The sequence below is a fragment of the Erythrolamprus reginae genome, chromosome 2, assembly GCF_031021105.1.
Source record: "Erythrolamprus reginae isolate rEryReg1 chromosome 2, rEryReg1.hap1, whole genome shotgun sequence".
In the NCBI taxonomy this organism is placed as follows: Eukaryota; Metazoa; Chordata; class Lepidosauria; order Squamata; family Dipsadidae; genus Erythrolamprus; species Erythrolamprus reginae.
In genome coordinates, this window is record NC_091951.1 from 66,031,330 (window position 1) to 66,049,316 (window position 17,987).

The 17,987-nt window shown below is 38.6% G+C and overlaps 1 protein-coding gene across 3 annotated transcripts in view; it reads left to right on the forward strand.

Moving 5' to 3' along the window:
• LOC139160418 (contactin-4-like) overlaps positions 1-17,987 on the forward strand; it is a 296,056-nt gene that overhangs the window by 254,493 nt on the left and 23,576 nt on the right. For all 3 annotated transcript variants that reach the window (XM_070738254.1, XM_070738255.1, XM_070738256.1), the window contains 2 exons: positions 11,210-11,385; positions 14,959-15,079. In XM_070738254.1, coding sequence (XP_070594355.1) covers positions 11,210-11,385; positions 14,959-15,079 — 297 coding nt within the window. The remainder of the gene's footprint in view (positions 1-11,209; positions 11,386-14,958; positions 15,080-17,987) is intronic.

Below are 17,987 nucleotides of genomic sequence, written 5' to 3' on the forward strand. Positions count from 1 at the left end.
GATTTCTCAGTGAATATAAAGGTTAGGTTTACATTGTGCTGTTGTCCATTCATTGGGTAATAGCATTATGTCTTAAATGTAAATATACATCTTAATTAAAGAAATACTTTACTGCTCAAAAATGCTAATCAGAGCCTTCAGTAAATTTGTAATTCTTTTCCTGGTATAGGGTTTTGTGGTAGAGCGGGGAAACAACCCACAATATTTATGAAGTGCACTGTAGCAAAGTGAAGTAAAATTAGGTATGTCTATTTAAAGCAAGTATTTATGAGTAAAAAGTAAATAAATATTATTACAATAATAAAGCATCATACACCTTGAGAATCATATACAGTAATAAAAAATTTTGTGGCAATAGATAAAGATAACAAAATGTTTGGTAGTCATAGTTTTGGTTATGAATGTACTTTTATTTAAGATAAAATACAATTCATTCACTCACTCACTCACTCACTCACCCACTCACTCATTCATTCACTCATTTGACTTTATATAGCCATCCATCTATCAGATGGATTTCAGGGTGGCGAACAAGAAACAGAACTATAATTTACTTAAAATTTACTCCACCGACATTTTGATCTCAGTGCCTGAGAGGAAGCCTTGCTTTCTTGAAAGCTAACAAATTGCACCATTCATATCTCTAGGGGAAAGTTCTTCTGTTAGAGATATGCCATGAAAAAGAAAGTATATTTCTGAAGGCCCAACATGTGGCACTACTCATGATAATTTGAAGCAAGAGCATGCTGCCAGCTCTGGTAGGATGGGCAGAAGCCACCAGGGGTAGAAGTATTCTTAGTTCATGCCATATATGCCATTAATGATCAGAACCTTGGATTGAACCTGCAAACCTACTGGGAGTCAGTGTAGCGCACAGTATAGGGGTGTTGCAAGGGTTGTGGTGTTCCCATTGCTGCCAATGCCACTTCCTTCTAGACCAGTTGCAGCTTTTGAATGCTGTCCAAGGGCAGCCCCATATAGAGCATATTGCAATAATCCAATCAGGAACTGATTAAGGCATGAGTGATCATTAGCAATGTCCAAATCTAAGGAAGAGTAAATTAGAAATATAAATTAAATTTTTGCAAAAGCTCCCTGGTATCTGCTCTTTCATCAGAAACTATCAATTTAAGAGAACCCACAGATCACGGGTAATCTGATTGGCAGAAAGTTATGCAGACAGAGTTAAAGTTTTATTTATTTAGTTTGTCATGCATGTACAAGATAACAGGTATAAGTATAAGCATGAATATGAACACAGGGAATGGATACAAATAATGGGCACAGTAGGACAGGGACAGTAGGCATGCTGGTGCCCTTATGCACACCCCTTGCAGACCTCTTAGGAATGGAATGAAGTCCACGATTGACAGTTTAAGGTTGAAGTTACGGGGATTTAATAAAGTAACAACAGAGTCAGGTAGAGCATTCCAGGCATTGACCACTGTGTTGCTGAAGTTGCATTTCCTGCAATTAAGTTTAGATTGGTTTACCTTGAGTTTGTATCTATTTTGTGCTCATTTATTATTGTGATTGACGCTAAAGTAGTCATTAACCAATGGGACGTTGTAGCAGGCATTTTGTGTACTACACTTAGGTCAGACCGTAGGCGGTATAGTTGTAGGTTGTCCAAGCCCAAAATTTCAAGCCTGGTGGCATAAGTTATTCTATTGTGAGTTCTGGCACTTAGATCGCTTAAGAAGAATACTCCCAGGTCCTTGACAGAGTGCAGGTCATCTACAAGGCATCCGCCTGGCTTGTATTTGATGTTCTGATCTACCATCAAGGCAGGGTCAACTCTTAGTGATCACATAGATTTTTTCCCATGATAATTGATCTCTAATTTAATCCTTCGGGTTTTCCATGTACATTCATTGCCACTGTAAGTGAGTCCCATCCACCTTGGTACTAGTCATCCTACTTTTCTCTTTCCTTCTTTCTTTCCCAGAATTAGAACCTTCTCCAGAGAACTACGCTCTTCATGAAATGTGTCCCGAAATAGGATCATTTCAGCCTGGTCATTTGTGCTTTAAGTACTAGCTTTGGGATGATTTGTTCAATGATCAATTTCTTTGTTTTGTTGCACTAAGTCCAACTTTACTTCCTTAGAGCGTCACAGGAAATACCAGTTCTTGCACTATATTCTGAACAATTGAAGTTATTCATGCTTACTTAAAACATAATTTTCCCTAAATATTATTTGCAATATGCTCAGAAAAGGGGGAGGAGAGGGCATAGAACAAATCATACATCTGACAGAACAGAGTTGGGAAGACCAAGAACTGCTGACTGTCATTCATTCAGCAATAGCAGCAACTAAAATAACTTCTGAAACGTGAATAAATTACACTGCCAGATCCAAAACAATATGAAGTAGAAGAAAGATTTGTATTTTGAGAGTAATTCTATATTATGTACAACTGTGCTCAGAAATTTCCTCCAGGTTTCTGTCTATTTCCTGAGCTATTATGTATTGGTAGATCATGCGATTCTACTAAGAAGTATATTCTGAAGTCTTGAAATATGCCTAATGCCATACAGAATGCCAAACAAATTATCAAGCCTTCCTAACAGGGGTGCAATTAAAAAAAAACCACACTACTGTTTCTGTGGGCGTGGCTTGGTGGGAGTGATGTGGCTTGATGGGCATGGCAGGGGAAGGATACTGCAAAAATCTCCATTCCCTCCCCACTCCAGGGGAAGTTTACTGCAAAATCCTGATTTCCTCCTGATCAACTGGGGGGCAGGAACAGTCAGAGGTGGTATTTGCCAGTTCTCCAAATTACTCAAAATTTCCACTACCGGTTCTCCAGAATGGGTCAGAACCTGCTGAATCTCCCTGTCAAGAAGGTGCAGAAGATGGTGAGAAATTAATGGCTTGCCACATTATCTAGAGAAGACCTTATGCTTATGGGAACTTGGGAGGGGTGATTTCCACGAGGGAACAGATGCAGCCTTTCAAGTGGTTCAAGGACCTCCTATGCCCACCCATCTGGGCAGAAGCGAATGAAAGATTTGCCATGCTGGCACAATCTGAGTGGGCAACGTGGCACGTTTGTGGGTGGGGGACAAGAGATGTGAACTTTCAACTGAGTGGGAAACTCAGATTCAGGTTTCCCAGTGTAGGTGCCAGGATGGCTCTGGAAATGAATTGGAAGTTGGAGGAGTACTTTGACTTGGACTCTGATTTAGTTCAGAAGTTTCCTGGAACCTTGACTCTCACCTCTGCTTCTTAAGCCAAAAATGTATATGTATTAAACTCTTTTTTAAATATGGGTATGCATGTACATGTATTTTTTTAACTGATATTTCTATTTCTAAGCACTTTTGGAAAATAGGAAATAACATCTTGAGTCTAATGAAAGCTGATTTTATAATTAAAGGAACATTTTTGACAATTCAGATTGGATATGTTCCACTGGTAATCAGTTTCATTATAGGAAGGCAGCCCATTTGCCAACAGAGTATCTTTTTATACTGCACTTTTCACTTGTTGCTGCAATAATGTCATTAAATAGAACTTTTCACTTCTTGAAGTCCTTGAAAAGAGATTAGTAAGCTTTCTCCTTGGAGGTGATTTGTAAATTGCTTTGCAGCAGGCTTAAGCTCATGATGAATATAGCTAGAAAAAGTTTCATCGGAGTTGCATTTGGGTGTCATTTTTTATCAGATTATTTTCAACCACTCACAGAATAAAATATACCAAAGTATATCCCTGGTTTGTTTGATTTTTTTACAGACCATTATTGGTTTTAAAAAATGATGCTTTTCCAGATAATGGGCATTTATGGATTTCAATTGGATGAGATGTTTCAAGGCTCATTCATAATTTTTTTAAAAGAGAAGATTGGCAATATTTGCAAATATTATTGATTATTTTTTCTCTGTTACAACCAAAATCAATATAACTTTAGGGGATGCACAGATTGTGTTTAACATATTTTCCTGATGAATAAATTTACATATATGCAAAAACATAGCAAATAAGTATATAAATATATGTACATAAATATATACACACATAGGCACACAAATGTACCCATCATTCTATTTCCTTTTGGGGAGAAAAGAGTATGTCAAATTTATAAAAATAATTAATTACATAATTATGATAAATCAATTAAAATAAATCTTTTAATTTAATAATAAAAAGAGCATTAGAGACATAGAAAGCAAAAAAACAAGGAAAATAATTAATTTCAGTCAATTCCACTCTCCAGAGGACCAGTTTAGTCTAGTGGTTAAGGCATCAGGCTAGAAAGTGGGATACTGTGAGTTCAAGTCTTGGTTTAGTCATGAAAGCCAGTTGGGTGACCTTGAGCCAGTTACTCTTTCTCTCAGCCCATCCGGGGTTGTGGTTGTGGGTAAAATAAGAGGAGGGAGGCATGTTGGATATGTTCAGATTCATACTTTTTAAAAAAAGTTTCAAATCTTCTATGTTCCCAGGATAATGTTGCAGGATTCAATCTGGCTCAGTCCCTAGAACCAGAAGTTTTGTCTTCTAATCTTCCGGAACTCATCCCCAGGGAACTTCTCTATGTGCCTCGGGCTGTTCTATGTTGTGGTATTTATATGGTGGCTGTTGTGTGCAGCTTTTTAGATGTAAATTGAGGGGTTGGTTGCTGGCTGTTTCTAAAAAGCTACACACTTTTTAGATGTAGCCAGCCATTTTTAGATGTAAATTGGGGTATTGATGGGTGGCTACATCTAAAAAGTATGTAGCTTTTTAGAAACAGCTAGCCATCAATACCACAATTTACATCTAAAAAGCAATACGCAACATCTACCATATAAATACCACACACATAACAACCCAGAGCTTCCCTGAGGATGGACTCCAGCATGAGTCCAAAAGCTCAGAAGACAAAACTTCCAATCCCAGCCTCCAGGGCCTAAACCTTATTGGATCTTGCAGTGTTGTCCCATCAGAATTGGTAGGGCTGTGTTTTCTCTTTGGTTGTCCCTTCATTGTGTTGTTGTTTGCTGCTTATTAATATTAAATTTATGTTTTACTGACAAAAAATTAAAGGATGCTTTGTCTGCAAAATATCAGTTCAGCACAAAAATAGTTCGTTGTGAAAGCAATTGCCTGTGAAGGCTCCTGGATTAAGCCTGAAAAGTGAAAGCAGTATGCTCTATCCCATAATTGGATAGACTAGGTTGTCCTAGTAAACCAGTCTCACTGGAAAAGAAAAAATGCTTGTTTGGTAGTTCTATGATTAGGGTATTGTTTATACAGTGGCACCTCTACTTAAGAACGCCTCTACTTAAGAACTTTTCTAGATAAGAACCGAATGTTCAAGATTTTTTTGCGTCTACTTAAGAACCATTTTCTACTTAAAAACCTGAGCCCAGAAAAATTTCCCAGGAAATTTGAGAGCGGCACGAAGGCCTGGCCAGTTTCCTGCCATTCTGCCTTTAATCCCGGCCATCTGGGCTGCCAGAGGAGCCTTTTGGTGGCGCTTAAGAAGGCTTTGGCAGTCCAGAGCGAACAAAGCATTTTCCTTTCTCTGGGCGTTTGAACAGGGAATACACCTCTGCCAGCGCCCAGAGAAAAGAAACGCTCCCTTCACTCTGGGCAGCCGAGGAGTCACCACAGCGAAGGAAAGGCACCAGTTACAAAGCGAGCGAACAAGAGGAGAGGGGAGCCCTTCAGCATGGGAAGGAAGATGCAGCAAGTAGCAGCAGCAGCAGCCAGTGTATGGGAGGCAGCCTCGCGCCGGGTGTATGGGAGGCGTGTCCTCCTCGCCGCCTCAGAGTCCCTCTTTTTTTTTTAAGCCTTAAAGTTTTGGATTTTTTTGATTCACCTCACCTTCTTCCTTCGGCAGCGACTCATCTCCTCCTCTTCTTCTTCCTCCTCCTCCCACCCAAATTCCGAGCTTTTATTTCTTTATTTCTTTATTTATTGCTGCATCTTCCTTCCCATGCTGAAGGGCTCCCCTCTCCTCTTGTTCGCTCGCTTTGTAGCCGGCGCCTTTCCTTCGCTGTGGTGACTCCTTGGCTGCCCAGAGTGAAGGGAGCGTTTCTTTTCTCTGGCCACTGGCAGAGGTTTATTCCCTGTTCAAACGCCCAGAGAAAGGAAAATGCTTTGTTCGCTCTGGACTGCCAAAGCTTTTACATTGATTCCTATGGGAAAAATTGCTTCTACTTAAAAACGTTTCTACTTAAGAACCTGGTCACTGAACGAATTAAGTTCCTAAGTAGAGGTACCACTGTAGTTTGATTATTTGTCTGGGTGTTGATTATTGGTGGGGGCATGTTCTGGTCTTTTTGTTTCCTTTTTTATTTTCTCTTTTGATGGTACATAAATGTGTGCCTCTATGGGCCTGTTTCTAGAAATTTTCTAGTGTTTTTCATTATAGTTTCATCTACAATGTTCACATTTTCCCATTTGAAATGATGGCTATGTTGGTTGTGAAATTATGGAATTGTCATCGCATCTTCCAGCTGCTTGTAGATGTTTATGGATGCACTCTTCTGCATACTGTAACAGCTGCTATGTAGAACAGGCAGGCAGAAGATTCAAGGACTCTACAGTTCAACCTTGGACTACAAATATTCTCCTATATTAATTTGACCTTCATTTATTGTCCCATATGACCAAGCCATCTCAGCATATTTTGGATGAATTTTTGTTCCACTGTTAATTCATTTTTGTGTATTCCACGTTTGTTCATCGCTTTCTTTCTTCTACAACATACACTTAAGTGCCCTGGGATCATTACATTCCACTTCTTGTTATATTGCTCTTCACATATACAGCTCTTATTTCCATGTAACAAATTGGGCAGAAAGACATATACAATGGAAGCTATTTCCCTATTTCAATAGACATTCATTCCTCACAACGGATCACAGACTACTCATTACAAGCGTTCCTTCTACATATCAGCAGAAAGCCATTAAACAACTAAGGAAATACCATCGTTATTTTCTTACTTAAAGTTCAATGCTGAATCCCTTGCTAAGCATCTCATTTATTTTTATTTTCATGCATGCCTTGCTTCCATATAGACTATTGCTCTATTCACAATCAGCTTTCAGTTCCATATTTGCTCAAATCTACACTTGCACATCATTTTTACTTTCTTTTTCCAGGTTCTTCTTGGCTACTTGTATTCATAGCATTCATTTCAATTCCGCTCTTTGAAATATCACTATCATTCTCATTCAAATCAAATTACTATTTTGAGCATGCCCTCACTTCAGTTTCATTCAGAATCGTTCATCACTTTTATTTTTAATTCCATTCACTGTGTTGAAGCCGGCTTGTTTAGCACTTTTCATCCATTTCCCAAGCAATATTTTATTCCCCCCAAAATAGCTCTGTATTTCCTCTCCCACTTTTAATCTTCACGCTTATTTTTTGCAGCTATCTTTTCTCTTGCACATACAGGATCTTTCTCTCATCTCCAGTTTTTGCAGCTATCATTCTCTTGTATGCATTTTGTTCGTCATTCTCATTCGTGACTTCTTCATTCCACCAAACAAACGCTTCTATATTTTGCATTAGCATAACTGCACATGCTTCTGACACAGTCATCTCACGCTTCTTCTAGTTCTTCTTTATAATACTTTTTGTCCATTCAGTTAGGAGATCAAATCTGTTTCGAACACTTTTCCATAGAGGATTCCTTGATTAATTCTACTTTCAACCTAGTATCTTTTACTTACTTTTGTACTTAATTTACTTAAATCTCTCAATATTTCAACATGGGTGTATTAGTAGACATAGTTTAAATTACATATTCAAAACAAGCAGATTTTTTTCTAAATATCCAGTCACTAAAATATCAAAATTCTTAAGTTTCCAAATGACCCTCTTATTTTCTAATATCAACCCTGCCCATCCTTTCATGCAATCTATTTCTTCTGGATTTCATTCATTCAAAACCTGGAACAGCTCATCCCTGATCATTCAATTAACACTGCTCACTGGAGCATAACATATAACTATCATTTGCCTTTAGATGTCTATTTTCATATGCAATCAGAACAATGTAGATAGCTTTAATTTATGCTTTTTAATATATCTTTCTGACATATCAATACTAACTGACATACTTTTAAATGAAGTCTGAACCAAAGACTAACATAGTTATGGATAAATGGAATTCATTTAAATGAGTGGGTTATTTGCTATTCAAATCTGAAGGATTTGAACATTCAATAAAAGAAAAAAAATCAGACAATATTATCATAAACATGGGTATTGTATAGACTCATATTTTTAAAAATACATTGTGGAAATACATAGTGTTGAAAACAAGAGAAGATGAATATGCAAGCTTTAGCAAAGGTCAAAATTTGACAAAGTGATAGCTGGGCAAGACTAACCATTTACTGATGTAGCTTTGTGAGAGAAAATATGATTGAAACAGAGACAGATTTCTGGGATTGGGAGAAAAATTATATCATCTAGGCAGCAAGCTCTAGGGAATAAATCCAAACAAAAATGCAATCAGAACAAGGCAGCACCAATTTTTCAAAGACAGAATGGTTTCAATATTTTGCATGTAACAAATAATGAAAAGGGAAGAACATACTTGTACTGTCAGAAAACCATGGATAAAACACCTGAGTTAGAATTGTTGCAATCAGCAACCGAAATAAATAAATTGTCTTTAAGACACATTCTTGAAACTTAAATAATAAGACTGAGAATGTGTGTAACTCAATAAAGGTGTTAGGAAAAAAGCTTGCAACGTAGAAACAAACAATTAAAAATTTAAATGTATAATAAGAAAGTCAGAATTAACTGTAAAAGCAGAAGAAGATATTGTACAGTATTTCCTTCCTCTGAAAAAATAGAAACATGCAGCATTATATCCCCCAAAATAGGCTGACTCAGCCTAAGGACAGTTTTCAACTTTTTAATATACAATATTAGAAATGCAAATGTTTAGAATAGCTCCCATGAAAACATTGAGACAACTCTTTAATTCTGAGGAAGAGAAAAAAATAGCATTTAGACCAGAGATCTTCAACCTTTATCTGGCTGGAGAATTCTGGGAGTAGAAGTCCACAAGTCTTAAAGTTGCCAAGTTTGGGAACACCTGATTTAGACATATACCACTCCATAGTGCTTTACTGCACTCCTTGGATGATTTACAATGTCAGCTTATTCTACTGAACAATCTGGGTCCTGATTTTACCAACCTCGGAAGTATGGAAGGCTGAGTTAACTTTGAACCCTATCAGGATTGAACTCCAGGCTATGGGCAAAGTTAACCTGCAATATCTTATTCTAAACACTAGAATGGACAGAATTCTTGGGGTCGCAAAACAGTACAAGATACCATGACATTTTCCCTTAATAAAGAATGGGTGGCTCATATTAACTAGGAAAAAGTTTAAAATGTTTGAAAAAGTGAAAGTTGAGATTGCCCTGTAACAATAATTGACCAACATCTGGATCAGCCATGTTGTTGAAAAACTTTTAAACTGAATCGAATTCTCAGCTACTTCTCTTTGGTGTGTTCAGATTAAGTCATCTGAGTTTTCCCAATTCATTAAATAAGTTTCTTACTCTGTCATGCTTTATTAAATGTGTATTGTTAAATCATGTTAGATAGCTAACTGTCTCTTTTTTGTGGTACAGGTGAAATTATACATTTAATATATTTGCTGCAAGTTATATCACGAAATATTTGAAAGTTGAATTCATCAGGATATTTGTCCTTACATTTTCTTAAACTTGAATGAGGATGTTGATATTCAAGAATTCTTACTGACATTTTTCTTGTTTTCACTGCTCATTTATAAGTAGTGTAATTAAAACATATCAAATTGGTTAATGTTGGTTTGTAATTCTGACTAAGAAGAAGCCTCTAAAGGGTTACTACAACAAAAAATTCAGGTACAAAAGAAGTGTGGTTTGAGAAAAGTGGATGGGGACCCAGATGTTCCATTGTAAGTGTACTATGCTTTCCAGCTGTTGCTTGCAGGGTGGGAGAGATCTGCAGACTGATGAATTTAGGGATGTTGGACCAAAATTAAAGAAAAGTCAACTTAACACAGAGCTGTCATTTAGTAGCAAAACAATCCAGTGAGCACTTTCTCCCAACGTTTCATTTAATTCATTAATAATTGATGATAAATGGAGAAGCTCTTGGAGCTTTTCCATACTGCCACTTTAAGCTTCTTGAATTCTGTCCAAAATCCAGCTAGAAATAAAGCTGGCATAAGTACCTCATTTCTAGACTTCATCTTGTTCTGACCCAGCTCCCCAAACACAACAAAACCTCTGGTGTGAACTCAAAATAATTCTTTATTAGAAGTGCCAGCAGCCCTGGCAAAAAGTGTCTCTCGCAGGCTAACAAGTCTGGCCGGCCGGAAGATGAATAGTTGTCTTCCACACCTATTCATTTCCGCCCCCTGCTTTTATCCCTCACTAGTAGTGGTTGCTGGTTTTCCCCCCAGGATCTGCCCATGGGTTTTCACTGTTCTCCTCTTCTCTGCGTTCTGTGCAGCTGCGTTTCAGGCACAGGACCCAGCTGTCCCTCCTCTTCTTAATCAACTACCTGAGACCTGTTGACTCTCCATCTGAGGGCTGATGGATGGTCCAGGCTTTGCCCTCCTCTCTCTCTCTCTCTCTCCCAGCTCCCATTTCCTCTTCCCCCTTGGAGCCCCAGGTTGCCCTGATGCTGACCTTGACTCCCATGCCATTGCTTCCTCCTCAGCTGCTGGGAGGGCCAGCAGCCAATAGGCCACAACACATCTCCTCTTTGTCATTGAACCAGAAGCTTTACATTCTTGCTCTTTAACACAATATCATTATGATTCCAATACCAGAAGTAATGAAATGTTACTTCTGTCCCCCAGATTCCTAACCTAGGTGTTCTTCATTGTATGGAAACGACAACAATGAAATCATTTCTGAAATTCTTCAAGATTTTTTTAAAATTTTATTTTAAATACTCACATGCAAATAGGCAGATACATTGCAGCAGAGCGAAACAACTTGATAGTGCTATCTACTGTCTAACATGGAAAAATATGCCTATATTTCTCTGCTGTGATTACTAGAAATACTATGATTGTCCACTTTCTTAAAGTTTAAGATGACAAAAATATATATTTTAGTTAAGACAACTGCATTAAATTTGCTTTTAAAAATTATGCTGACCAAATATCATGCAAGTATTATTTCAGCCTTTTAAACCCTACTTTGAAAATCTGATCTTTTATTCTTTGATATTATTTATAGATCCAACACGATTTGTGGTGGCACCTACCAGCATGGATGTCACTGCTGGTGAAAGTATTCTTCTGCCTTGCCAAGTATCTCATGATCATCCACTAGACATTGTCTTTACTTGGTCATTTAATGGACGTCTGATAGACTTTGAAAAAGATGGAGATCACTTTGAAAGAGTTGGAGGGGTAAATATTATTATTAGTAATTGTTGGAGACTTCTTGAGTGTTCAGTGCCAAATAAAATATTGGACAGTTTGATGATATGATTGTCTGCCTGCTTTAGTCTGTTCACACTTACGTTCTCAAATCATAGCAGTTAATAACTTCAGCAATAAAGTATTTGACTTATCTAAATTCTATCTTACCTGATTAGCTTCTTAATCACATGATCCAAGTACCGTGTTTTCCCCAAAATAAGACCTTGTCTTATATTTTTTTGAGCCATGAAATAAGCACTTGGCCTTATTGCCATGCACTGAAAAGCCAATTGGGTTTATTATCAGGAGGTGTCTTATTTTGGAGAAAACATGGTACTTATTTCTTGGAATATTTGAAAAATAGCAGATCATTAACAAAACGTAGTAAATGTAAAACTACATGTTCAGGAAGAATCAATTGGATAGTTATTCCTTCAATATTTGTCAACACTGTCAATAAAATCAATTGCCATTTTATTTTATTTTTAAAATATTACTGAAAATGACAAACTGAAATGTCAGAGAGAAGTTGCCTATTTCTTTTTATAGAACAATAATATATAGGACAGCTCCACCCAAGTCTAAAATGAGAGACAAAGCTGTTCTTTGAACAGAAAGTCAGAATAGAAAATTCTACCTAAAACTAGTTGCCACTACATTCAGTTCTGCAGAATCTCCCCTGCTCCCTTCTTGTCTTTAGAACAGAGTTTTCAAACTGTGTTCCAAAGCACCTTAAGGTTTGCAAAGAGAGGAAGGGAGGGAGAGAGAGGGAGGTAGAAAGAGAGTATGAATGAATGAATGAGTGTTTGAGAGGCATCATACTAGTTTGCAGTACAACAGAACAGAACAGTTGGAATATATCAGTTGACATTCAAAATCCACTGTACCCTCCCTCTGGGATGTTTAGGAGCCCCTGATTATTTATTTATTTATTTATTTGATTGATTGATTGATTGATTGATTGATTGATTGATTGATTGATTGATTGATTGATTGATTTGTATGCCGCCCCTCTCCGCAGACTCGGGGCGGTTAACAACAGTAACAAAACAGTATAATCCAATACTAAAAACAGTTAAAACCCATTATATAAAAACCAGTCATACATACAAACATACCATGCATAAAATTTTAAAGGCCTAGGGGGAAAGTGTATCTCAGTTCCCCCATGCCTGGCGGCAGAGGTGGGTTTTAAGCAGCTAACGAAAGGCAAGGAGGGTGGGGGCAATTCTAATCTCTGGGGGGAGTTGGTTCCAGAGGGCCAGGGTCACCACAGAGAAGGCTCTTCCCCTGGGTCCCACCAAGCGACATTATTTGGTTGACGGGACCCGGAGAAGACCCACTCTGTGGGACCTAACTGGTCGCTGGGATTCATGCAGCAGAAGGCAGTCCCTGAGGTAATCTGGTCTGGTGCCATGAAGGGCTTTATAGATCATAACCAACACTTTGAATTGTGACCCGAAACTGATCGGCAACCAATGCAGACTGCAGAGTGTTGGTGTAACATGGGCATATTTGGGAAAGCCCATGATTGCTCTCGCAGCTGCATTCTGTACGATCTGAAGTTTCTGAACACTTTTCAAAGGTAGCCCCATGTAGAGAGCGTTACAGTAGTCGAGCCTCGAGGTGATGAGGGCATGAGTGACTGTGAACAGTGACTCCCGGTCCAAATAGGGTCGCAACTGGTGCACCAGGCAAACCTGGGCGAACGCCCCCCTCGCCTAATGATGTGTAGCTTTCAAAGGCAAGCAGCAGGGGTTCTGGGATTTTTTAAAAATTATTATTTATTTTTTGTAACAAAGGTTTTATGGCCTGAAAAAGATGGAAGCCCATTTTAAGGCTCACAAACTTATCCAAAACCTTACGATAAATATTGTCTACAGAGACGGGCATTTTTTAATACTTTGCTGCAGTAATCTGCCACTGTCAGGCCAAGTTTCTGGCTCAATGAAAAAACCAAGTAGCTGCTAAATTTTCAACAGTTTCCATCTCCCCTTAGTTTTCCTCTATAGAACTGCATATGTGATTCTGCAGATTGGAAACTATAGTCAACATTCTTAGAACATAAAACTAATCCCTTCCATGAAAACACACACAAAAATAAGCGCTCTCTCTATGCAGAGGTAATTTCAAGCATTCTTTAGAAGACTCTGTGTGTGTGTGTGTGTGTTATGTTAAATAAATAAACAATGTATAGAATAGCCATTATAAACTTGGTGGGAAGGTCAGAACTTTCTATTTCTTTGTGCAAAAGGCTCTAATACTGAGAAAGAATACAATGCTAATCAATATAATACTAGATCAGATGGAAATATTTTGCTTTATCTTCTGAACTAACCCAAGTTCAATATTGAACTCAATGGTCGTTCATTATATGCCAAACGTTATCATATTTATAATTTCCAAATTAATCCCTCTTTCTTTGAGTTGAAACATAACAAGGAATTCCAGATATTATTCCATGTCCTCAGTCAGATGTTTGCACAAGTACACAAAATATTTCTGATGCTGCACAGCCACACAGAAGCCATAATTGAATCCATACAATTGCTGATCGGTGACAGATATTTTGCACTTCAAAAAACCCAATTATATTGTTCCACGCCAAGTAATGCAAAAACTTCTAGATTGCATTTGCTTAGGACCAGAGTACTTATGGGACCGTCGCCTGCCTCATGTATCCCAGCGGCCAGTCAGATCCCACAGGGTTGGCCTTTTCCAGGTCCCGTCACCCAAGCACTGCTGACTGGTGGAGCCGAGGGGAAGGGCCTTCTCTGTGGAAGCTCTTGTCTTCTGGAACCAGCTCCCCCAGGAGATTTGCACTGCACCCACCCTCCTGGCCTTTTGAAAATCTTTAAAAGCATGCCTTTGCCAGCAGGCCTGGGACCAGTGAGCGAGAAGAATCTGGTCTGGCTGACTATATGTTTGTGGTGTGATTTAGGTCGAATGGTTTTTTTAATCTTCGGGGGTTTTAAATTTTGTATTGCCTTATTTGAACAGTTCTTTTTATGTAGGGGTTTTTTAATTCTGTTTTGTTCTGTTTTGTACGCCGTCCTGAGTCCACAGGAGAAGTATGGCCTATAAATGTAAATAAACAAACAAATAATCCTTGTGACCTTATATAAATACCGTATGTGGTCCCTCTATATCACGGCTGTGTCACATGGCTCTGGGTTGACCTAATAGATGAAGATATGCAGGAAACATGTCCAAATACTAATGAAGGTTGCAAACTGGACATTTAGGTAGAGCATTGGGGGGGGGGAAACCCTTAACCCTTTTTTACATACCACATGTATGGTAAACTGCTTGACTGACCTGAAATTCTTTTGTCCTTTACAAGGAGCCATACTCTCCTGTCCACACATTTTACATTATTTATTTTAATTGATTTAATTTTGATTTGTAGACCACCACATCCTCCAGATAAGTTTAAATAAGTCATGCCTTGCATTTCCATCTGTTGATGCTAAAGGAATCCATTAGCCAAGTGGCTGTCATATGATAATGCTGTTTAGAGTTCTTTGTAAAGTAGTTGTAACATTTTCCCTACTTTATCAGCAGGATTCAGCTGGTGATTTGATGATCAGAAGCATCCAGCTGAATCATGCTGGAAAATATGTCTGCATGGTGCAAACAAGCGTGGACAAACTATCAGCTGCTGCAGACCTGATTGTAAGAGGTATTTGAATTTTGTTTGCTGTTGTTGTTGTTGTTGCAAAACTACTGCAATTAATAATATTATAAAGCACAGATCAAAAGATTTTTTGTTCCTTCAACTAGTAATCAAAAAAAGAAAAACCCACCACAGATTGCCTGTGCAAGTACGAAAGAGAAATGTTTAACATATGCTAATCATTATTATAGTTAGGTAAAGAACTAAAATATTGCTCAAGGCATGAAGTGTCTCCATTTTGATATGGGGGTGTATATGTGTTATTTTATTTGGGGTTTTTTTATGGCATGCATTGTACATATGAGGTTGATTGCAAGCTTGGAAGGAAACAGCATGCATGCTTCAGTTGCCTTGCCAGCAATAATTTGCCTATAGCCTTTTTGCCTTCTATTTCATTCTTTCCGTATCACGCACTCTACATCGGTCTTCTGGTGACCTCTTGGCCATGTTACTGTCACCAAGTACCAAGTATTGCAGTCTGTGGCAGAGGAACTCTGCTCTGTTGTTCGCCACCTTTTAAGCATCGCTTGGTAAATATACTGCTACTACGAAATGCAAATGATGCTGCTTAAAAAAATATCATTGTGACCCCAAATCACTGACCTCAGTGCCCTATGTTGGCTACATCAGTTATGCAGTCACCTCAGGGCAAACCCAGACTATTGTACTTGATTCCTGAAGGTACTTTAGCTTGCTTATTTGACCGATATAGTCAGGAGGCAACATTGGTCAGAGAGAGAATTATACTCTAAAAGCTATACATTAATCTGGTGGCAATTTATTATTGTTCCTATGGAAGGTTAATGTGGCTTGAATATTTGGGGGGAAAGCTGTAACAAGTAAAGTGTATTTGTTCTTGGAATCTAATTTTCCTGATTGCCATTTCTACCAAATGTCTCTTTTCTGGATGGTCTGATCTCATAGTGTCAAACATCCATGGAGGAGGCAAGGTGGGGAAGTAGCAAAACACATGTGACAGTGCAATTCAAAATCTGCCTCCTCATCTGCATGAGACACTGTAATGCGAGGATGAAAGGGCAGAGCCCTTTATACTACGCAATTATAATACGCAATCTATTCTTTTAGCATCAGTGTGCTTAGGCACAGCTGTCCATCTGTGTATACCCTGTTTATTGTCTTTTGATCACGTAAAAAAATTGTAATGAAGAAATTGAACCCTGTTGGTTGCAGCAAAAAACAAAAACTGAATAATACAGGTTGTACTCTACTTGCGACCGCAGTTGGGACTAGTTAAGCAGTGTTGTCATTAAGTGAGCCACCATATGACTGCATCTAATTTTGCTATCTTTTTTGTCATGGTCACATTAGATATCACATGGCACCATGCATGCTGTTATAGTCATAAATGTGAAGCTCAAACATAAGTCACTTTTTTCAGCACTTTTTTTTCATAATTTCAACTTACAGCTAAATATATCACCATGTTGATGACTATATGTATGTGTATGTGTGTGTATATATATATGTATATGTAAATGTATATGTATAATGTATATGTACATGCACATGCACATGTATATGTATATATGCCGCCCAACTCTGCAAGGACTTCAATTCCCAAAATTCCTGAGCCAGCCCAGGAATTCTGGGAATTGAAGTCCACGGGTCATAAAGAGGCCATAGTTCCCCACCTCTGCATTAAACAGTGTCACCCGATGGAATCTAGATTTTTTTTCTTTATGTGCTTCAGTGCCCATCTATTGGAAGAATATAACTCAGAGTTATGTATGGCCCTCACCCCAGAGGTAAAATTCAGTTTTTTCCCTACTGGTTCGGTGAGCATGACTTGGTAGGTCAGGGCAAGGATACTGCAACATTTATTTATTTATTTATTTATTTATTCATTCATTCATTCATTCAATCAATCAATCAATCAATCAATCAATCAATTAATTAATTAAACTTCTATACTGCCCAATCTTCACTCCCACTCCACTCCAGGGAAAGGATATTACAAAATCACCATTCCTACCCTATTCTAGGGCCAGCATAGGAGCTTCTGGCAACCCAAGCCATGGTGTGTTGCATTTCTGGGGCAGCTGAGCTTCCAGAGATGACACTATGCTATAGCTCGGGGGCTTTTTGCATCCCCAGAGCTGCAGCATGCCAAGAAGCTCCTGAGTGGGAATGTGGCAACCACCTCCAGAGCTCCATGATTCTGAGATACCTTGCTTCTTTGCAAGTTAGGAGGTAGGATAACCAAAAGGGAAGAGATTGGGAGAGAAATAAGCGGGGTAGGGGGAATTTGAGGATTTCCTTACTTTGAGGCTTGTGGAACATAGGCCAAAATTGCTTAGATTGGGGTGAGTCCTCCAGTAACAGAATTTAACATTGCCAATGGAAAGTGCCAGGTTTGCCTTTGCTAAAATAAGTGGTGAGGTAACATCTGAACTTATGACTGCATCACTCAGCAATGGGAAGTCTGGTCTCAATGGTGGTTGCGAGTTGAGGACTACCTGCATGAGACTCCAGGTAATGTTTTGTACCTCCTCAATATAATATATACAGGAACAAATCTAGTCTACCTGTTGACCAACAGAGAAATGTGGGCCTGCTGTACTAAGCTTTTGAATAAAATCTGCCGCACGAATCCCAGCGGCCAGTTAGGTCCCACAGAATGGGTCTTCTCCGGGTCCCATCAACTAAACAATGCCACTTGGCGGGACCCAGGAGAAGAGCCTTCTCTGTGGTGGCCCCGGCCCTCTGGAACCAACTCCCCCCAGAGATTAGAATTGCCCCCACCCTCCTTGCCTTTCGTAAGCTACTTAAAACCCACCTCTGCCTCCAGGCATGGGGGAATTAAGACTTTTTTCTCCCCCTAGGCCGCTACAACTGTATACATGGTATGTTTGTATGTATGTTTGGTTTTATATATTAAGGGATTTTAATTTGC